Source organism: Numida meleagris, chromosome 14 (genome assembly GCF_002078875.1).
Source record: "Numida meleagris isolate 19003 breed g44 Domestic line chromosome 14, NumMel1.0, whole genome shotgun sequence".
Taxonomy (NCBI): domain Eukaryota; kingdom Metazoa; phylum Chordata; class Aves; order Galliformes; family Numididae; genus Numida; species Numida meleagris.
In genome coordinates, this window is record NC_034422.1 from 1,613,063 (window position 1) to 1,636,479 (window position 23,417).

The 23,417-nt window shown below is 39.7% G+C and overlaps 1 protein-coding gene across 2 annotated transcripts; it reads right to left on the reverse strand.

The window, feature by feature from the left end:
• On the reverse strand, window positions 593–21,245 carry CHFR (checkpoint with forkhead and ring finger domains). 2 transcript variants are annotated; one of them, XM_021412458.1, is made up of 18 exons: window positions 20,056–20,507; window positions 19,460–19,604; window positions 18,473–18,572; window positions 12,105–12,214; window positions 10,358–10,417; window positions 9,987–10,205; window positions 9,459–9,674; window positions 8,679–8,835; window positions 8,309–8,463; window positions 7,860–8,022; window positions 6,862–7,004; window positions 6,318–6,437; window positions 5,922–6,005; window positions 5,077–5,147; window positions 4,288–4,375; window positions 4,009–4,116; window positions 3,207–3,279; window positions 593–1,224 (listed from the first exon to the last, which is right to left on the reverse strand). In XM_021412458.1, exons 2-18 carry the CDS (start codon window positions 19,590–19,592, stop codon window positions 1,182–1,184), a joined length of 2,043 nt encoding a protein of 680 aa, XP_021268133.1. In that variant the 5' UTR covers window positions 19,593–19,604; window positions 20,056–20,507; the 3' UTR covers window positions 593–1,181. The 2 variants fall into 2 exon arrangements, with proteins under 2 accessions (XP_021268133.1, XP_021268134.1); XM_021412459.1 differs by lacking the exon at window positions 20,056–20,507 and adding an exon at window positions 21,070–21,245 and having other exon boundaries at window positions 595–1,224.

Consider the following 23,417-nt stretch of genomic DNA (forward strand, 5'->3'; position numbering starts at 1 on the left):
TGGGGGGAAGTGAAGGGGAATAGTGTTGGGATATTTTTTTAAGCGATTTATGGGACGTTTCCTGAACAAGCGCTCTGAAGGCATGAAAATAAAAGCCATGTTGTTAATGTCAGCAATACCAGCGTCCCCCTTCATCATTCTCATCCCAAGCTAGAAATACCTCCATATTGCTACAGTCTGTCAACTGCTTTCTGTAAGACTGTTCTTTCCAGTAAAGCTGCTATATTCTGTTTTAAATTATAGCTTTTTCTACATTTTAACCAGTGTATGCATGCTAGAGAACAGCTGCATGGCAGAGGTACATACTTGGCATACAATATCAAACCAAAAAGAAATACAAAAAATGAACCAGTGTGTCCTACTGGCTGCTGCTCTACGTCAAAAGCACTGTTTGGTCTTCTGATATAAAATTCTACAGAAGCTATATTAGCAGAAGTCTGTTCTGCTTCAAGTATTACCCCAACTTTAAATGCAATTTTCAAATTTTTGTGCAGTTACTTTTTGTACAATTACTTTTTGTAATTTAATGTGAATAAAACCCATCAATATGACAAAACTAAGATAAGAAACTGTACTTCTTCCACTGTAACACTGCACATATGGTACAAGCTTTAAGCTAAAACAGTTGTTTCATGGACGGATTTTTTTTTTTTTTTAAGGAAAGATTAATGTATTTCTACCCCAAACGCCATGAGTAATGACAAAATAGCAGAGCACCGCAAAATGCAGTTACAAATATACACTGACAATTTCCTTCTTAAATATTAATGGCTCTTGAAATAATCATCAGATACTTATACAAAACATTTCTATTTTTTAAGTCTAAGGATTATTCTTATTTCTTCACAAGTAGTGCAAATACACTCCTTATTCTTAGGCCTTCCCAAGATATGGCTGGTTTTTGTGCGAGTGATTTCTGCTTGTGTTCTTCAGTGAAGTGACACAGGGACATTGTAGTCATGAGGATGGAATGCAATGCTTGCTGGATTTTCTTGAAAAAAAAAAATCGACCTCATTCATACACAGTTGTCAAATTCTACAAATTAAGAAGTTCATTCCAGATTACCTGATGCAGAAGTTATTGGTTCCCTGCTATGGGAGAAATGAGAAGATCCCCTGAAACCTTAAACTGTACAAGCAGTATGACAAGTTTTTGTCCCCTCTCTATAGACTACAAGTATTCAGTTCTTGAATCGTGTTTGTTCACAAATGTGATTGAATTTCCTGAAATTAAAAAAAAAGTATTAACATGTAACAAAGTTCTCAGAAGTCAAGCAACACAAGATTTGTCATCTTTCATGGGGTATTTTAAATGTTAAACAGTTCAAAGCAGAACATTTACACACTAACATAGCTGCTTTTCAGAACCTTTTTAGATTGAACTCTACTAACATGTTACCAGGAACAGGATTTTCAGCATCTCCTGCCTAACAACTGGTAGTTCTATTATGCACCCAGAAAACCTGTTATTAAAAGCATTCCTCTGTTCTTCTGCATGCTTCAAATCCAAAAGGCAAGTAAAACAGGAATCAAGAGAATTAATTTTGTCCTCACAGACATTAGTTATTTTTATTAAAGCAGCATTACGCCACTCACTAGGAACTAGTATTAACCAGTCTCAAAATACATTTCTACACAATCCCCTTCTGGAAATAAATAAGTAAAGCTTTTCTCATTCTATATTATTTCAGTTCAATAGGAATGGCAAGCCTGTCTGCACAAAATTCTGTGTGAGGCACTTCTTTCTAATTCTCAAAAATCTCCTGTTATTCATTTTGTTTTTCCTCTTCTTGGGTTATGTGTCCCTCAACACATACGTGAAACACAAGGTGAAGAGCTGAGTGCATTTTTTCCTCACCAAACTAGACAAAAGATCAGAAAGAAACATTGTCTACAAAACCAAACTACTCAGCAAAACAATTTAGCTCAATAAAGAAACCAACCGAATATGTAGGAGTGGTACATGATAGGTTTGGGTTTTTTTTTTTCCCCATTGCTATGGATTTTTAAAAATTTAAAGCAGCAACCAGTAAAGCTCTAGAACAGCTAATGCTGGAAAAACAAGTGGAAAAAGCCCTTTCCATTCTAGATGAAATTATCCACCCGAATATGAACGTAGACAACCGGGGAGTGCTTTGATAATGAATTAACACTCTAGCGCGTCAAAATAAAATCCTCTGCGGGAACACACACAGCCCTGTAATGTGAAATTACAGATAACAGTGGAGCTTTGAACTAAATCTAAAACTTAAATTCCAAATTATTTTTGAAAGGTATTTGGTAAAACTCTACATTTGTATGTGGCTGGGGATTAATATTTTAAGTCTTTTTTATGATCTGCTTGAATGAGCTGTACAGACTGGTTATTTTCAACCCACAGTACCTGAAATTTTAAAGGAATTATGCTAATTGTGCGTGCATATTGCAGCATTAGAAAGATGCTGCAGAATCTACTATTCATTATAAGCAATTTCTCAATCAGGAGTAACAGCTCCACTGTCTTGAACTGCACTGTGAATTTAGAGAATAATTCACTGAGCAAGAAGGATTTCTTTACCCTTCCTGGACCAAGGTAACTTGTAGGCAGACAATTTTTGTTTTATTCTTGAAATTCTTTGACACTTGTCGTAACACACATGCCTCCTTTCATAAGAATGACTTGGTGTTAGTTATCAGTGGCCTTCCTTTTTTAAAATCAAGGACCTTATTTTGGATGAACAATTCTTGGGAATGACCAGACACCAGGTTTCTAATGTCACATTCTAAACTCTTCTTCCTTCCCTTGCCACAAATTATTCCCACCAATTTACCCCTTCAAAGTTTGTTGCAGTTTGCTAAAAATCGTTTCTCATAGATCCAAAAGAAATAGCAAAGGGTTAATTATCTGCACAGCATTTTCAAGAAGCACTCAAGACCTAAGAGCAAACGAAAAGCTGCTTGAGACAGAGAAAAATACGAATGAAGGAGGAGTTGGGAGTAGAAAACATCAATTTACAAGTGCTACTGGTACCCTTTGGACACGCACGAAGGGTTTATTTCCAAGTCATGTTTAAAAACAGACAAAACCCCACAACCCCAAACTCATTCACTTTTTCTATTACTGCTTCAGTGTTCCTCATTCAATTTTTGGCACTTCAAAGGTTTTGTTTTTAAGCAAAACCGATCAAAAACCAAAACCCCACCACTTTCTAAATTGTGTAACTTACATGGCATGATGTGCTTTGACCTGAGTTCGGCAGTTGCGTCCCCAGTAGCAATCAGGACGTGATGTGACAGTCACTGCAAAGAAAAGAAAGAGCTACATATATTTATTACTGAAGTCATTACATAAGGTGATACAGAATACTATGCCACTGCTACTGGTGGTTACTGACTACAGTAGTAGTAAAGAAACTAGACATTACTGGCATGAAACCGCAGTAACCTATATTGGTTCACCTTTCCAGAAACAAAGAAAGCACTCAGTGAAGGACTGCAAGAATGATTCTGAGTTTTAGGTTCATACAGACTTTGATGAAAGGATTTGTTTCTCAGTGCTCTCAACTGCAGTTTTACCATTTAGTTTAATAGATATCGACTTTACAGTTTAGAACATGGGGCATATATCTAGATACCTTTTCATACAGAAGAAAATCATTAATTTGGGAAGAATTTGTTATTCCCCCTCAGTTTTACATACATAATAACTGAGTGGTCCAGCAGGCTGCTACACTAAACAGAAAAGCGATAATAAGGAGAAACAAGGTGAGCTGTCTCATTATGCGCAGCAATAGAAGCAGAATTCTCAATAGTTGAAGATGTGGAAGCTCTTGCTAACAACAAGAGCTGAATGGATGCTGAAGTAATGCTTAAAAGGGGACTACTGGAACAGCTTCTGTTCCCAATCTCAAATCTGCTGAAGGAGGCCACAACACACGTCTCATTTAAAGGCTTCATACAGAAGATCCAAGAATAAAACTGATTAACTTTTTAACTGACTCCCTCTGTACTGTGAAAAGCCATCCCCACCTGGCAGTTCAGCAACAGGAATATTTTGCCTGTACTGGTAGGCAAGTTCTCGAAAGCTGCGAAGGCCACAACAGTAGCAAAGCACTGTGTTCCCAGTAATTCTGTAGTCTGGAGAAAAATACAGTTTGTACATAGCGTCAGCATAAGGAATAAGAAATCCAATTTAACAAAAATGTCATGACATCACAAGTTATAAACACAGAACTTCAAACCTCTTGATTACTCACATAATACACACACACAAAGAGTTATACATAGACAAAAGGGAGCAAAACATACCTGACAGCATAAAAACTCCTCTTTGAAGAGCTAACAGACTTTCATTTAACATATTCTTCCATGTCAAACCCCTGGATGCCAGGTAATCCTGAAAAAGAAGAACTTACTGTTTCATATTGAAAAATCTCCAACATTAAAGAGAGACCAAGTCATTAGCTCTCAAATATTTCCAAATCTAGATCTAACAATGATTTCAAAATGGGAGGAGTCCATTTACAAGTAAAAATAGAATACAATTGGTTGCTTTCAAATCACCAATAAAACTGTTAGCTCAGTATCCTTCATTCAGAGGATTCTTTCTTTTGCCAAAAGAATGTATACAGATTCCCATCAGCCACACTATCACTTAACTTACAGCAAGATTTCATCCAGTCTACCTAATTTAGATAACCTATTATGGTATTGAGAAAAATATTTCTGTGCAACATAAGTGAAGTTTAAGTTGTCTGGCATTAAAAAAAAATTATTTAACATTTGTTTTCCTGTTATATGCTAGTGAATTATTTTTTTCTAATTAATATTTCAGATGTTACACTTCAGACTGCAGATACTGGGTTCCCTAGCAAATACTTTGTACAAGAAAAATTCTTTCATTTAGCAATCAAACATACATGAAATCTACAGTCATTTAAACTCAAATGACTGAAATTGTTGCTATAGTTGTGGCCTTCTTGGCAGCTGCCAGACATACATGTTTGAGAAATTAAATATCACTATCATTTCATGAGCAAATCTTAAACAACATGTACTTATTATTATGTATCGTACACAAATATTTGAAAAAAATACCTTTAGGATATCTGACTCATAGTGGTTGTTATTTAGGACTCCATCTAAACACTTGTCACCAAGGTTTATTTCTAATCAGAAGAAGAAAAGAACAATTATTATTTCTTCCCAGGCCCTTTGGCCCTCACATATATTCTGAAGGCTCTTTTGTTTCCTGAAATAACACACACAGGCTCATACAAGCACCAAGCACACAGCAGAGTTCAACGTGTGCTAAACACAAATGTGCAATACATAATTTCTAGCTGCAATCAAAGATAAGACATTGAGATTTTACAATTTCACCTTCAGGCCAGAAACAGTACTACTGATCTGCACAAATTAACAGTGTTATTAATGCATATTCTACAGTCAAGTCCTTTCAACTATTCTTACTTTCAAAGCATCTAAAACAGTGAACTTCAGGAGACTACAAATTTGAGAGAGAAAGCTTCTTTTCTAACCAGTTAACATCAGATGTTCAATGCTCTTGCACTGATCTGCATGATTCTCCTACTAGGTTGAAACACACCACAATTTTTTTTATTCTGGAAAGCAATATGCTCAACAAGTGCTGTTTTCCACTCAAACATGATTTAGTGGTGGGTTGTTAGAGTTAGGGTAGTATGGTTAGGTTGCGGTTGGACTTGATGATCTTTAAGGTCTTTTCCAACCTGAGCAATTCTATGATTCTAAGACACACATGTTCAAGAATCATTTACGTTTGTAGTTTGAAGACACAGCCTCTGCTTCCTTTTGCATAACTGTGGTAGTCTATTGCATTTCATAAATTACCCAAAGTTTAAGGTAGACAGAAATCATTGCAAAGAGAGCAGGCTCATAAAAAACACATTATTCCAAAATACCACAGAATGGTGCCAAACAGCCAAAACACGCCATCCGAGTGCAGCCCCAGTATAAGTGACAGAAAGGTTGCAGACAAACTGTACCTGTAAAATAGCAAAGAAAACTTTGTTTTCCCCTGCTGCACACAACAAAACTCAACAGTCTGCCATTTTTAAAGCAATAGAGTCCTGATAAACTTTTTTTTTTAATTAACAAAGTACAGCTTCCTCATTCAAAATAGAGGATTAGTAAATAGTCTTCTTTTATAAAATGTATTTCATGCTGTGATAAGACGACTCCAAATAAAGAATATTAAATAAAATCATCCTTCAAAATAAACTTAGTTTTCATTAAAATAAAGAGAGACTTCTTGTTCAAACTTTTTCTTACATTTGGCTACAGAACTATGTACATACATTGCTGAGGAGCAACATGAGGATTCTGTTCACGCTCTGCTCTTCGGTCAGGCATTGGCTGAAAGCAGCAGGTGCATATTACATGACTTCCTTGAGCAGGACACACATATTCCTGGACAGCTAGGTGGATAAGAAAAAAAAAAGGAGAAAAAACGATAGACTGAACAATGCACAGGATTGCAAAATGGACTCAGAATCCTAGTGAACAATAGACAATAATCTGGAAGTAACAAGCAAGCAATATCTTTTTTTTTTTTTAAACACAAAGATTCTTTAAAAAAGCAGAAAAATAATAATAAGACTTCTAAACTACATAGGTGTGTAAAAATATTCAGATATGTAAAAGAGTTCATGAACTATCAACCATCAGATGTCAATTTTGCGTACCCACACTAAAACAATGCTCAAATTTAATTGTATTTGCAAAGATACCCATGTGAAGTTGTAATACAGTACTACAAGAACGAGCTTACTTAGTTCATAAGGGGCTACAGCTCATACACATGTTATCTGCATGCTGCTAACAAGACTTCATGACACTGACCTGCGGGAAAGTTGGCAGACGTGGAGGGTGCATCTCCCAGTGCTTGCACTCCTCCTGCTTCTGCCTCCTGGCCTGTGCCAGGCAGAGCTGGAACAGAGTGTCTTCGATACCCTGGGCACTGTCTGCATACTATATATGGCTGACTGAAAAAATAAAATAAGGTCATAAGAAACCATACCCAAATGCAAATGTAACTCATCGCCATGCTAGACAGGGTTGATCATACTCAGAGTTTTAACTTGGAATTTCTTCATCCAGTAACATATGGGAGTCTACATAACTCAGCACCTCACAGCTGTGAAGAATGTTGTAGTTGTAACACAGAGGACTGCGAAAAAAAGGATTCTTAATGGCTTCCAGAAGAAGATAGCGTGGTGTGACTGGAACCAAGTCACAAACAAAGCTGGAATAATTATCTACTAGAGAACTTTTTCTTTTCTCCTCTAGACATTCAACAAATAAAATGTTTGCTGTTGAAAATGAAGAGCTATTTTGGTTACTGGTAATCCCTCGGTCAAGCATCAGCTGCCTTGGTAGCATACACCTGGTAAAAGCAGGATCCCAGACACATTAATTGCAGCTATACTTCTACGGTCATAGACTGCTATTTCTCATAACAAAGCCTTATCCAGAAATCTGTTTTCCATAAACTAACGGCCACTAAAGGTACTTTCACACATCTCATGAGATGCTGTCGTACTATTCAGGAGAGAGTTGTTGGTCATAAACTGAATCTTGCTGGGCTTCAAGGAGTTCCCATTGAACATATTTTTTGTTGACTGCTTAAGGTTTTGTAGGATGGCTGGTAAAATTGCAAAGATAATTACTGGTAAGAATGAACGTGCCCAAAAACAAAAGAAAGGTTAATGCTGGAAATGACTGTGAAAACAATATTATCAATAACAATGCTTTCAACGTTTTAGAAACTAACTAGTTTGTGCATTTGGGCATTCAAGCATAAGCAAATCCAATTCAGTGCACAACTTAAACAGACCTACCTGATGTCTGAAGATTCACTATCTACATCTGACAATTCCAATAAATCTTCTGAACTTCCTTCCTCATCTGAAAAAGATCTCCGCACTTTAGGTTGCAACATGTCTTGAGTAATTTTGTTTCTAGCATCCATGCTACGTACATCATCTTCATTACGACACTTATCTGTATGAAAACCAAATTCAAGTTTCAAGAGGAGCACAGAATTCTTCACCTTTGTTATTCCCACCTTACTCTATTTACAGAGTTATTGCATTTTCACTGCCATAAAACTTATTTTTAGATAACAGTTAGAGAAGATCTTGGTTTTCTTGCAGTCATGTCAGAGAAAACAGAGTACTGTGAGTATATAATGTACGGATACTTTACGGACAATGGACTTTGTGCTTATATCAGCTACACAGTTAATGTGTGAAGTACACCACGTTCTGTTACACACACTTGAACTTGCCTGGATGCTGAATCAGATAAGCTTCAACCAAGTTGTTCAGTATGTGATTTTTACAAATACGTTCTACTGGACAACGACAAGTTGGACATAGAGAAGACCTTTCCATCCATCCTGAGTAGCAGGCAGCACAGAAGGTATGCATACAAGGTTGCAAGCTGGAAAACACAAACATAACAAGTAAACCCTAAACATTTCATTTTTTTTTAATTTACACTCATAACACTTAAAAATCTTTCAAGATTCATTAAAAAGAAAAAAAAAGACTTGAAGGGCTTGTAAATGCCCCAAATCTCCTGGTCACCTCAAACTGAGGTCACTGAACTTCTCATATTATTATCACATAAATCCTGTTTTTGTCAATCACACGTACCTTACACAGTCATGCAGCAATTCCTGGCAGATAATACAAGTTAATGTTTCCTCCATCTTATCCGGTTTCACATTTGATGTTTTTGCATCTTCAGAGCCAATTTTAATTATACATTCACTTGGAGCTGCTGCTGGAAGATTTGGACAGGCACCTTCATCTACAAAGACAGAAAACTCTACTGTATGTAGACTTAGAAAGATTTCTTTTTTAAGTGTTAAAAAAAACAAACCTGAAAGGTGCACTAAGATTCACTATTCACTGACAATGGTCCCACTAAAGGTTCCTGCTTTTTGCATAACAGTTTCTGTTAATAAAGTCATCATTTTCACTGGATCAGAAATGAAGAAATCAAGAAAAAAGGAATCGAAAAAGGTCTGATGACACTGAGCTGACTGAATCTGGAGATGGGAGGAGACACACGTATTATTTCTTTATTTAACACAATACTACAACATAGAATTTATGGGGGGCGGGGGGGGAAGTTATCTACCCCACACTAGCCTAACAGAATGAGAGAACTGCAGGGGTTGGAAGGGACCTCAAGAGACCATTGAGTCCAACCTCCATGCTAAAGCAGGTAACCTTTCAATCCCTTCTAAATTTGATAAGTGCCTTCATATTTATTTCATGTTAAAAAAATAAGTGCAGATTTTTAAGTTTCTGTTCATCTCACTGGGTTTCTATGAAAAATGAAGGGTCAAATTTCTAATTTAAGCTTTTTGAACTAACTTTCAACAATAATACTAAAGAGCAGGTTGCAGAATACTGCAGCATACTAACCTCCTTTTAGTTTCTTCTTAGCAGGTTCCAAAACTTCTTCCTCCTCTGCCCCTTGAGAATCCCATTCTGCATTTTCTTTGCCACTGATTTCTGAAGTGATTGCAGAAATTTCAGTATTCACACCCAGCTTTTCATGTTCATCATGAAGCGCTCTTAGACACACAGATTCTAAGACAGGCAAAGCAGGCACAGGAGTGAAGAGTGAGGATTGTGATCCTGCCAAATAAAAACAGTGAAGTGAACACAGTTGCATACAGATATGGGACACGCAAAACCAGAAGTTACTCAAACACTGATGATGCACGCACATCATCGCATTTTATGCCTACCTAAGCATAAGCAATTCTCGTAAATGTTTTACCCATTCACCAGGATTTACCGTGCCTACTCAAAGTACACATATCTATCTGGTATTTTAACTAGAACTTACAGAGGAAATGCTAAACACCCTGAACGGGTAAGGTTAAGATTAAAATTTGGTCTAACAGCTGATGAGATAGCACACTAAATACTTGATACAATTCTTACCAGATGTAGAAGGATTATCCTGTTCAACAGATGCAGACTCAATAAGAGAGGTAGAAGAAGCATTAAAGAGGTTAGATGTAGAAGTAGATGGCTGTGGTTCCTCATAGCAAGACTGAGTAGCTGACGGTGATGAGGTAATTTGGTTCTCATCATTACTTCTTCCTGTACTTGAGGTATCTTTGGTCACATGGCATTGGTTTTCTACATTAGCTTCTACAGCTAGAGGGGAAAAAGGGGTAAGAAAAAGATCTGTGTGACAGTCATTACATGATGGCTTCAGAATTTCAAGGAATCAAACTCTAAAAAAAATAAGTGCTGTATTAGTCATTGGAGTTTAGCTACTCTTCTTGGATCTTCAATTACTTCCTTACCTACTGGTTCTTGAGTTGCATCATGTTTTGCATTTAAGGATTCATACAGGTAAGCAACGTCTGAAAGAGAGAAAACATATTAAACAGAATTTTTAAACAAAAATCAACTAGCTTGAATTTCATGCAAACAAGTTCTAGTACCAGGCGGATGCTTCCGCAAAGTATCTGACAACGTGACAGGCAAATGAGGGATCACCTCTACAGTACAATGTTAATACTCCTACTTAGGAGGCAATTAGAAACAACACAGCAAGATCTTTTCTTCTCAGGAAACCAGGCAGAGAGGCCTCTGTGTGAGGTTTAACTTGTGCCAGCCATGGAACCAGAGGCTTAATCATTTCTTACACGTAAAAACCTGCTCTGTGTCATAGCAAACTGAGTATTTTTTTTTTACTGATACTTCAATGAAAGTTACTCAATGAAGCTTATTATTTTTGAGCTCACTTCTCAAATTCTTCATTCAATTTTAGATTTCCTTGTGAGAAACGTAAACTCTAAAATGTACAGATTAACAGCATGCTCCAAGTTTCATCTACAAACTAATTTAGCATCTGTTAATATAAAACAACTGGATAATATTCCCTTTCTCACCAACCACTTCAACCTCATACATTTTGACAGATTCCCCTAGCTTGCTACTTTTTACCCAAACTAAAATCAAATTAAAGGGCAGAAGCCCTTATTCTGATCAAGTTATTGTCTAATCTCCTTTAGAACTACTCAGATCAGCCAGAATGTCAATTCTAAAATTCCTTTCTGTGCTTGAAGATGGAGAAGCTGAAAAAGCCGAACTGGATGCTTGGTAATTCAAATATTTGTTAACGAGAAAAGAAATCTGTTCTTCAGTTCATTATGAAGTACCTGGAGAATTCATACAAATGAGTTCTTCCAAGTAGTATCAACTGCACACAGTGCCATCTCAAAGAGGATTTATGAGATAAACAAGCCAAACAGATGGACAGATATAGCATATTGCTGCTTCTTGTAGCTCTCACATCAGACAGCATAAATCAGCCTGATCTGTCTGCACATAAATTAACAGCAACTTCCTAAAGGGAGATACATATATACACTATTAAAATAACTAGAATTTTTTAGATGGGCAGTCATTATGTATATTGATGTATGAAAATTGTAAATATGCTATTTTTCCATTAAATATCATGTTGTAAATGCATATAGGGGAGCTTATAACCTTAGTGATTCCTGAAAATAATTACAGGCATGTGAGGGATGATTTTACTCTAAGGCTACCCAAATACCTTTTCCGGTTTACTAATTTTACTATAGGATCTTTTCCCATTCCTAGGCTGCCCCTCATCTTTAAAAGAACAGAACAATAACAACATCAAACTCAACTTTGGCAGCAACTCCCTAATCCCCTTCTGGTGCCAAAAACTGCTTAAATGTGATATACAAAATATTACAAAGTTTTGCTAACAACCTCGAGAATTTGGGGTTCTGAAAGAAGTATTGGGTGTGTGATCAGGACCTTATTAGCTATCACTGCACACGCTATTTCTTCCAAAGCTGCTTCTAGGCAGGCTTCAATGTGACAGTTGCTCAGACTTGTCCTTGTAAGAACTGGCTCATCCACAAGCTCCTTCCATAGAAACTTGTTTCTACACATCAACAAATTATTTGCTTTAAAATGAAGTAATCCTGATTTAATTGTATTGAAGTTTATTTTCTCTTGTGACACAAAAAAAGACTATGTACACAATTAAAAAAAACATCCTTTACTTACTGTTCTCTGGCTCATTTTTTCTGTAAACAACATAGATCACATCTCCAGTTTGTAAAGGGTACGTCTGCTTCTTAATCACTTTCAGTTTATTAATGACTGTTCCATTAGTACTATAAAGAAAAATAAAAGAACAATGTAAGTGGTTCCATGATTACCTAGGAGAAGGAAAGGAAAATTCAAGATACTTTTCATGAAGAAAACTGTTGGGTCTCAAAGACATTTTAAGCAAGGATAAAGAAAAATGCTCAAACACAAACAAGAAAGAGAAAACCTGTTTCAAAGACAGAAGTGCAGGCTTATTTGTACTTCAAAGCTCATTTGCAGCTCCTAGTAAAGACGTGGTCTTCATAGAGACATGACACTTGGCCACTGTCTCAAAATAATTAGATGATTGTTACCGTAGAAAAATCTCCATCTTTTAAATATGAAAGAGGAAAGGACAATAGGATTTCTATTCAAAAAGTTCCAGGTTATGTTTTCTAATTAACGCTGGGAGTTTAAGACAATTTGGCACAAAGGAACTTCTCCTGTACAGTAAGGGATCGTTACTGGCATTCACTTTGTTTCCTTTTTGCTTCAAGTAGTGAAAAATTTAAATTCCAAGGTTACTTAGGCCATCTGCAACTAAAATCCAAGAAGTCAAGTGAGAGAACTATTATGCACAATTTAAAGGAGAATTGGAATGAATTATTTTGGTATTTATAAAAGCTCCAAGACTCATGGAAGAAATTAAACCAGGAAAGAAGCAAATATATTAGTGCTGCTGATTACTGGAGATATCTTTGCTCTTTCACTGTGAGTGATGTTTAATATGCAAGCTCTTAGTGTTTAATAATTCAGTCGTTATTCAAATACTGAAAAATTTCAGCTGTGTTGCAAATAAGCCTCTTTCAGGGCTGCAGCATTCTAGAACTTCAGATTTCTGCCATTCCATGTCTCACAATTAGTACCAAATATGAAAGAAGATGCTTTTTCCCTCACAGCAGAGCAACTCCTCCAAGAAACGACAGCAAACCTCTGCTGCCACCTCCTGGAAGCCACTACTTGTTCTCAGGACACGTTCCAGTCTTCCTCAAATGGACCAGTTCTTAGAAGAGAGCGATGGTTATTTAGACATAAGCACCTTTCCTTCCCTTCTCATTGTTTTTCCTTAAAAAAAAAGCAACTCGAACCCGGGAAAATCTCCTCTCATTTAGCAAGACAAATAGAGAAAAAACTTTGTACTGCTGACCTTTTCAGACACAGAGTTGAAAGCATTACATTAAAAAGCTAAAAGGGCAAGCAAGCCTTTTTGAATAGCCACAGCATGTCTTGTTCAAGACATCACTTCTTCCCTCTCCCTCTGCAATGGCTTTCACTACCTACAAAGATAAATCAACTAAACCAACATACAATAAAAAGCAACTTTAAGCATCAACAAAGAAAAAACTTTGGGTCACATCAATCCTTGCTCCATTGAAGAATCTTCAGGCTTCTTTTATAAATAAATAAATTATTTGGAGCTTGCCTTTTTACCTTAGGCGTACAGATGCTGACTAGCCCAAAAGACACAAGAACCAGAAAGGCAGAAGAACAGGAACATCACTAAAAGTTAAAAGCACCAGAAGTTCAGCAATTAAGAGGAAGAAAGAATTCTAGTCAGTCCGCCAGAAACTATACTCGTTTTTAACTTAACATTGATACCGGTGATATTAAAAAGATGGTTATGAAGGGCAATAAGCCAAGTGTGGCATTCTTGGAAAAAAATGTATCACCATCGTGCATCAGAAACCACTCATTCTTGGTCTGATAATAGAAGCTGCAGAACAGCTACCCCACCCACAAAGTGACTACAAACATCCAAGTCTTCTCAGTCCTGCAGTTACATTGACTCCAAGGAGAGCTCAGTAATGAGTTATGTGGCATCTATGGACACAAAGTAAGTAATAATAAATTGATACAATTTATAAAGAAGAAGACCCCCCCCTCTTCTTAAATAAATCAGCAAACTGAAGTTTCATCTCAGTCAATAATCAAAAGGAAAAAAGTCACCCCAAATAACTGTTATTCCTTCACTTAGCATTCCCAGTTTCAGTATTGCAGCATGAGACATTGAATAGATATGGTGACATCCCAGATAAATGTTGTATATATATATATTTTTAAACAAGACAGGTGATAAATAATGACATTTGTACACTCCTCTGACGTTTCAGGCCATAGCAAGGTCCTTATGAGAGAAATAATATTTAAAACATGCACCCCAGAGATGAAGGTTCACTGGGGACTTGACAATGAATTGGTATTAACTGGCTGTATTATTGTTGATGTGGAGAAGAAAAACTGTACAAGCAGATGTAAATTGCCTGAGTTGTGAAACAATGTCACAAAAGATCCCACTGCCACTTCTCTAAAGAGTAGAAGAAATAAAAGCCAGGAGCTGGCTCAGTTCCAATGCAGCCAATGGCTTTGCAGTTTGATTAATGAACCATACATTACCTTTACTTCCCAAACCCAGCAGTACTACAGAATTGAGATGAACAATCACATTTCACTTAGAAGATGCTTACTACGAAGTAGATAAATGATCTGTGTACTGTAAGGCATTTCATTATCCTTCCCAGAAAAATGCCAGTCCATTACCCTCTAGTGATTACTAGTGTCCATCCAGAAAAAAAAATGTAATTTATGGTAAAACATATGGGTTAATAGTTTTAGACGTTGTGTAAGTGCATAGTATCCTGAACACTGTAAACTGAAGCGAGTTTTGAGCTTTACTATGCTTCCATACTGTTAACATCCACAGAAACAGCCTGACTGCAGGGTAAGCAGAGCTGAGCAGCAGAAAGGACACCACTGCCCAATGAAGATCAATCTCCTGTTCACTCACAGAAAGGGAACATCTGCTAGTTTGTCCCTTGAGAATGAATCCTGTACAAACACACCTTTCCTGCTCTGAAAAAAAAAAAATCATTTAATATTTAATCAGAGTCCTTAAAAAAAAAATTACCTGGAAGGGAACAAGAGGAGGTCCTTACAAGTTACCTTAGGTGCTTTTAAAATTCCTGTTTCAAAATGAAGACTCTTACATTTGCTTTTACTTACGGCAAACCAATATCTGCCTCAACTGTGCTAGGTCAGTTTGCTTTTCTGTCAAGTAGCATCAAGCAGCTAGGGCATGGTTTAGAAAATAAAGCAGAAACAAAAAAAAAAAGTGGGGGGAGGCAAATCCTTTCCTTTCAAAAACAGATTCATAAACTCATCACGCCACCACAGAGGTAAATAACAATGTGACTACCTACGTATATTTGATGATATTCTTTGATTTATCTACAATACAAAAACAAAGTCAGCTCAGTCCAACTGTCCCAAGCTAGCTGCCTCCTTCAGTGCATTCCTTCTCACCAGAAAAATCTGAGCTTGACCACAGCAATGTTTCCAAGCTATTTTCCACTTAACAGCAGAAAGCAGCTGACGTTGCAGTATTTTTCTGGGACTCTGGGCATCAGTACTGCCAACTCAAACACTCAAAATTCTTTTCTCAGCCTGCTTGATCCTTCAGAGCTCAGCTGATACTCAGTGCAAGCATCGGAAAACTCAGAGGAGTGGAGTCTTCTGCAAACAGTCATATTAACTCATTTAGTTTTCTGATTCAGCAAGAGGTAACTACACTTCATACCAACACACTGGCAAGCAGAACACTTGAACAACCTTAATTCTTTTTTTGTCAGATACATATAAACAGAACACGCATAAGCAGCTAGTGTTAGTACTCCATAGGCATGCAGCCCACCTATGACATTAGCAGTTTAACAAGTCCCACCTTTTCATGAACGCATCATGTGAAAAAATAAGTTCAATCTGTCATAGACAGATTTATAAGCCATTTCCTAGAAATCCTAGAATTTTTTTTCCCTTTAAGTTAGCATTTCATCCCACAGCTTCTTGGAATACAAGGTTTCCCAACAGCCACAAACCATCAGGGATTTATTCAGATACCTATCTTGTCTACTATCTCTAGTTACAACCTAGATGGGGAGAGGGAACTAAGCCTTTATCAAGCTTGAGGGTGACACCAAAGTAGGGGCTATATTCAGTACATATGACATGAGATTTGGGTTCTTGAGATGGACCCAGGCAGGCTGATGGAAATACCGTGATAAGGTCAAACCCAGCACTCTGCAGCTGGGATGGAACAACCACCTGCAACAGTAAAGGCTGGGGACAGATCAGCGAGGGATCTTGGTGGATTTTATGCCTAAACATAAGATCATACACCTTGGACTAACGCCTAGGCATAAGTCAGCAGCATGCCTTGGCAGTGAGGAAGGCCTGCAGCACACTTGGCTATATTAACAAGGGTGTAATCAGAAGATCAAGTGAAGTGATTAATCTCCCTCTTTGCTTGGAAATCATTTGCCCACATCTATAGGATTTCATCTAGTTTTGGATCACTTAGGACAAGGAGGGTCATGATGAACTTGAGAAAGTCCAGCAGAGAGCCACTGAAGTGGCCAGAGGGCTGGAGCACAAGGCCTATGAGCTAAAGGGATAAAGGAATGGAACCTTTTTTTCCTGGGAAAAGGTGCCTTGAGAAGCGTGAGATCTAATAGCAATCATCCAGTACCTACAAGGAAGATACCAAAACTATGGAGCCAGGCTCTTTACGTAGAGTCAAACAAGATGCAACGAAAAAAAAAAATCACTACAAGGACAATTAAGGTTCAGAATAAGGGCCATGAGACACTACAGGATTTCTGTGCTTAAAGGACTACAGAAAACCTAAACAACCCACTTCAAATAGAGCTGTGGTCCTTCTTCAACTGAGCCTGAAATAGGTGACCTCCTGAGGTAGCTTCCAACCTCAGTAATTCCATGATATTCTGTTTTACTGGAGGAAAATTTAAAAAAATAAAAATAAAAGCTCATGTAATTATGTAGAAGTGAGTTCCTCTTAATACCAGCACAGCCACTAATTAACAAAGACACACCAGTTTTGCTGAAAGAAAGTGTCAACTAAATCTCGTAGATTCTGCCAACACTGTCCCAGAAGATGCGTGCACTGTTCAATTAAGGGTTTTTCTAGAATATTCTCAAAGGCTCAGGAAGTACACAACACTAACCCTGTACCAGAACAAGAGATCTAACTGCATCCTGGTACATTCGAAAAAGAAACAGCAGATTCAGCATGGTACTCTGCACTAAATTTCATCTTCATGTATATACATCAATATATTACGAACTGTCATCTTCGTCTCTGGGTGTAGTGCTTTCTAGACATGAAGAATGGGGGGAGCTGACAAAAAAGTATTATTTGTTTCTTTATTGACTGCAACAGTGGAGCAGAAAAAGAATGTGGTTTACAGAAACATTTTGAAATGTCACGGATTTCTTGAAATGCAATAAACCAGAAGCTTTCTGCAATCACAGACAAAAAATCCTGTCAAAAACGAAGCAGATGAAACTGTGAAGGGGGTTACAACCTCCTCCTAAGAAATCCCCTTCTATTCAAACTCCTATCTCAGACTTTACAAAGAAAACAAGATAAAATCCAATGAAAACCACCCACAAACTCTGCAGTGCTATTTGTACTCCCACAGTAACCTTAAAACTCTACAGGAAATAACATCGCTAACATGCCAAGTTCACTGGCCTTCAGTATGTGAAGAAGTATGTAACGAACTTTACACACCAAAAGTAGTTTCACAAAATTAGCTTAGCTCTTTAACAATAGCTCCAGTGAGGTATGTGCTTATATCTTTTTACATTAAGGGCCTTGGTTCCCAAACCCTTAATACACCATGGAAATAAAATAATCATTCTGGTAAAACAAACCCCCAACCAAGCACCAAGAATAGAAATTCACCAAGCATCTCTTTAATTACTAAATTAGATTTAATAGCTTCTGGTCTCCATCTGACACACCCAGCACAACAGGTAGACAATTACAGTACCTATGGTATACAGATTCCTGATATTTGTAATATCATAATGATGTATTGCAAATACAGACTTTATTATTTTATGCTTTGAGATCACCAGTGCAGTTATTTTCCTCCCTTAAGTTCCTGAAACCTGGCATGGTCATGCTTAGAGCTTTTAGGAATGTCAGTATCACTGCAAGCCATCTTACTCTCACAAGCCCAAAGAAATATCCTGGAGGACTATTACACCATCAGTATTTTCCATGGGTTCCTTTGAAGAAGAAAAAAAATACTGGGAAAGTACAAACAAACAAACAAGAAAAGCAACCACTCCACAGCCGCAAAAAGTAAGAAATGAAGAAAAATGAAGGAAAAGGATTTGCTATTAATGCCTTGAGTAATACACAAGATTTTACTTCACGGACTAAAGAGAAGGTAACAGTAGAAGTTCAAAGGAGAACCAACCTTGTATCTTCCAATGACACTTGACCAGACTCTTCATCCACTACAATTTTACAGTGATCTCCAGACACCAGCTTGTTGCCAGGGAAAGATAAGTCACAACCTTAAAAAGAAAGCAGATTTTCCAGTGTGCTTAAAAATACACATTACACAGACAGCTCAGCATTCTACATGTCTATAAACGCACAACAAACTGACTCATGTACATCTGCAATAGTTCAAAACTTCTACTGGCATATAAGCAGAAACACAGCCCATCTATGTGATATATAAATACAGTGCAATAGCCCCATGTACCAATACAGGTTTCTTTCAACCACTTCAAGATGTTTTAGTTCCCTTTCTTTCCCCAGTTTCAGCCTTTACAAATGAAAATCAAACCACAATTACTCTGCTCTAGAGCGGTACAAATTCACATGTATCTGAGGTGCATTCAATCCAAATTCTGGAGGCCTTTGTCACAGAGCACCCAGCTCTTTTTCACACCACTGTAACACTAGAATATACCCGGGGAAGTAGTGGGAACCAGTAGTTGATAAATGAGAGTATCGTTTCTCTACCTTAAAGCCCTTCGACACCAGGAAGCCCACGGAAGTGCAAAGGCCAAAACATACCAAGCAACTTGCTGGTATTTCCATTCTACTCAATGAAAGCCTCTACGATGACTTCCATAAATGCAAAGGGAACATAAATAGGACTAACACAGACACTCTCTCAATCAACTATCATTTTTTCTTATTTGCACAAGCTGCCTCAGACGACCTAAAAGGTACATTCACTCGTAAACGTAACCATGCCACAAGTTGGTGAAAAGAGAAAAGGTCAATGCAAAACTGTCTTTTCACACAGCACAGGGGGCACGAGGGACCGCCCAGGCAGCGCCTCCAGCAGCTGAAAGCCCCAGGCCCCGCTACTTTCAGCCCACCTCCGAACGCTGTAAAGGCCGGGCAGGGGACCGCCGCCGTCCCCGCACAGCGCAGCCCGTCCCACCTTTCTTCCTGCCAATCGTCCACTCTCTCTTCAGCAGCAGGACGTGCGGTTCTGCCTCCTCAGCACCCAGCCGGGTCAGCCTCCCCCAGGGCTGCTGCTGCCTGCTCTGCTCGCCTCCTTCCGAGCGCTCCATTTGCCTTCACATCTAACGAAAACAAACAAAGCGAACCCGAACCCCACATCACACAGCACCCGGGGGGCGAAGGCCCGTTGGGAGCCGGCGCCCCCTCCCCCTGGCGGGCCGACCCGGGCCCTGCGCGCCGGCGACCCTCAGCCCCCCGGGGCTCCCGGCCCTGCCCGCTTCTTTTGTGTGGAGCCGCAGAGCCCTCCCCTCGGCCCCTCGGCCCCCCGCCGCTAGCCCACCCCCTCCGCTTCCCGCCGCCCCCACCCCGTAGGGCCGTTCCCCGCCTGAGGGGAGAGCGGGCCGGGGCGGCCTCTCTCCCCCCGCTCACTTCTCTCCCCAACTTTCCGCTCTCTGCCCCCAGCGGGCCCCGCTCCCTCGGCGCTGAGGGGTAGGCAGGGGGTGCCGCGGCCCCCCCTCCGCCTCCACCCACCCCTTCGGGCCCGGCGCCCCCTCCCCTCGGCCCAGCCCTTACGCCCAGTCCCGCGGCCGAGGCGGCTCCTGTCAACAGACATTGCCACCCTCAGCTGATCAGGGCGGGGCGGGGCCCGGCCTGCCATTGGAGGCGGCGCGCGGCGGCCATAGAGAGCGTAGAGGCGGCAGAGGCGGACCTTCCGGCGCCTACCACCGAGACACGCCAGCTAGAGCGTCGCCTCTTCCGCTGACACCGGAAGGATGATAGTGAAGTTAGGGCGCCGGAGACGCTTCGGCGGACATCTTGGGTCTGGGCCGGCCCGCAGGTGGAATAACACGGCGGGCGCCATCTTTGTTATGGGCAGGTCGAGTGCGTCTCGGCAACGTATGAGTGGCGCCGCCTGGCTGAGCTCGGTTACATATAGTAAACAATACCTTTCGTTTAACTCTTCGATATGTAAGAGTTGTTTGCTTGCCAGCAATGGTTAAATAAAAACATATTGGCTGTACCAGAGAAGCGGTTTAGAAACAACGTTCACACTGAGGCAGAATCAGTTCCCTTTGACAGAGTTTGTGCTCAGAGAGCCCCGGTGTTAATCACCGAGGAAGTTCTGACGTACTCTGCTTAGCAGGGATGGAAGCAAACACTTTAAGAATCATCACTTTGCTCTTTGTTAACCCCCACACCATCTCATTTTTATACTATACCAAAGACTATAGCAAAGTAGCGAGGGTTTTGTTTTGGTTGGTTGGTTTTAAATCTGTCTTCTGATGTGAGCCTTAAGTTTGTAGCTTGGGCCCTGCTTTAATGTCCTCTTCTATAGCTGCAGGAATTGATTAAAAAATTCCAAACCTGCTCAAAAACAATACCACCAAAGTACTGAAAGGATACAAGGTTCCATCAGTTCCGAAGGGTGGCCCTGTTGGGTCGGCAGGGCCTTCACTCTCAGCCCCACTGCACTAACCCGGCCTCATTTCCCAAACCCCTACTTCATCTTCCCACCCCTCCATCTCACCAGGGGCCACCTCAGGGAGCTAAACCAACCAAAAACAAATCACTCCTCTGCCTACTTACGTGCTGCTCCTGCCTTAGGTCGGTCTGAAGTCCCGCAGAGCGGCACCACCTCCCTCCATCACGCGCTGGGTGCTGCCTTCACTCCCCCCGGCCTCTCAGCATCACCTCAGGCATCGGCCCTGGTGCCCGCCTGCTGGCAGCCACCTTCCCTCCAGCGGCTGCATCCACCTGCTTGGAGCTCCTTCCTCAGGGTCTCCTGAAAGACATCCTCTTTCTTACACATTACTCCCTCTTTCCTTGATCTAATCTTTGAAGGATCACACAATCTAACTCCAGTCCACTAACCTAACTGCTCCCTTGCTCCCCAAAGGTTGTCAAGACAGACAGTACCTAAAATTTGGTGGTCCTTCGTGCTCTTGCACAGAGCATCATCACTGCTACCACTTGTTTGTCAGTCTGCATACCTGTCCCTTGTTTCTCTAGATCTGATTCCGTTTTTTTTCTAGAACATTTGTACTCATTGTACCGCAATCTCAGGCCACTTAGAACCCCAAGTAAGGTGACATCTTGGACAGATTATTGCTATCCTTGCACACAACACCAGTAGCAACTTTCTGGTTGTGAGTTCATTTATTACATTCATGCAAAGAACTTGGGCAGCTTTAAAAACACCAAAACAGAGCAAGAAGAAGCTGAGATAGCCTAGATACTGCTGGTTAGCTTCTTAGATTAGTCATGCCATACAAACTGATGCAGTGAACAATTTGCTGCCCCCTCATCCCCCAAAAGATTCTAGAGTTTCTATTATAAAGCACTGTAAACAGAAAAAAAACACTGGAAAAAAAAAAAAAAAAAAAACCCAAAAGAGCCTCACAGCAACACCAGCCTGTGTAAGAGAGCCCCTCAGCTCTATGAATACAAGCAAAATTATCTGTTCTACCCAGTACATAATGCACAGTATTACTTCATGGTTCTCCATCACATGGGCCTCAGTTCAAGAGAAATCGTAAGCTCCCATGTAAGTCAAAATGGATGCATATACTTAGAAGCTTTGCATTATTGACCTACAAGAATTGGTTCTTTGGGGCCTGTCTGCATTCCTTACAAAGTATTTGCCTGTAAAATGCCCTTCTTACTTTTAACTTAGTCCTCACTGAGGACTAGTGCCTTTTATACACTTGAAGAGAAGTTATAAGTGGAGGTTGCTATCACTCAGAAGCATTTTCATAGTGCTTCATTCTTATTACTGCTCACAGTTACTAGTCATTGTTATCTCTGAGCAGCAGAGAAAAATACCAGCACATGGGAGATGCAACTGAAAGCCCAACAACCAAATCTTTTGTGTAAACCACAGCATTAACTGAAGGAGGAAGTTGTTTTGTTACATTGTGGCATTGAGAAAACATTTTCTAAATATTCCTGCCAAGAGATCCCTTTGCAATCACGCGGAGGAATTACTGCACCTTGGTGATAGCACAGTGCAAGCAAACGATTGGTTCAGCTCCTGCAGCTCTCCTGTACTCTCCACGTAAAAAGGCAGCAAGTGAAACACACAGCTAGCTTAACGAGTCCTGTGTGGATGGGAGACTCAATTAAAATTAAATTATACAACAAATTAGGTTTTAAATGCTGCACAGCTTAGCCAGCCAGATAAATAATAATTAGAGATACACTGATCTGCTGCTCTGTGCAGTTGAACAGCAGACTGCTATAGCTGCTTTCAATACACACTGACGTGTCCCTCCCAGCTCAGGGTGGTTTCCGTGGCATTCCAAAGAAGCCACACATGAACAGGCCCGTTCTGTACCAGACATTGCTCTGAGCTGGGCTGAATAGACAGGAACTTACTTCTGGAATCTGTTTTTCCCATCTCTTCCATCAGTTAACGTTTCTTTAGCAGTATACTCCCCCTCTTCCTTCTTTCTACAATCCAAATCATTCTATACGGAATTAATTTTGAGGCTCTGGATTGTGTAGACAGCAGATTCCCCAGGAAATGCAAAAGACTTTGCAGGGAAACAAACAGAAACCAACACACCAAAATCATGCATGCAGGAGATACTGAAACAACACGTTTTCCTGGAAGAAGTCCCTCTCAGCAGGGACCGTGACTAAGCTTTGTTGCTGGGGTAGCAGGAGCACTGAGGAGACTGCTGTATGCCCAGCTGATAAACACAGACCAAAATAATGCAATTGTTGTTCACACTTTACAGGTTAGCTTGACTGGATGCAGCACTCATATACGACATTCACAGCTTCACAGCTTTCTTTTAAAGTCATTTGTAAATGCAATCAAGTATTTATTGAAGTGAGCTAAATAATAATAATAATAAAAACCTTGTTTACTTTTGTTTTTAGAAACCACTAACATCCAATTATTTTGTTTAAATCCTATTTCCATTTAAAGT

What these genes read in the sequence shown, in the direction of transcription:
- CHFR (XM_021412458.1), bottom strand. Translation starts at nt 19,592, where the DNA reads ATGGAGCGCTCGGAAGGAGGCGAGCAGAGCAGGCAGCAGCAGCCCTGG. An exon ending in AAAAAATGAGCCAGAGAACA is followed by an intron (nt 10,418 to 12,104) that starts GTAAGTAAAGGA and finishes TCTCTCTTTCAG; the next exon opens with ACGTTGCTTACCTGTATGAA. An exon ending in TTATCTGATTCAGCATCCAG is followed by an intron (nt 8,023 to 8,308) that starts GCAAGTTCAAGT and finishes GTTTTCATACAG; the next exon opens with ATAAGTGTCGTAATGAAGAT.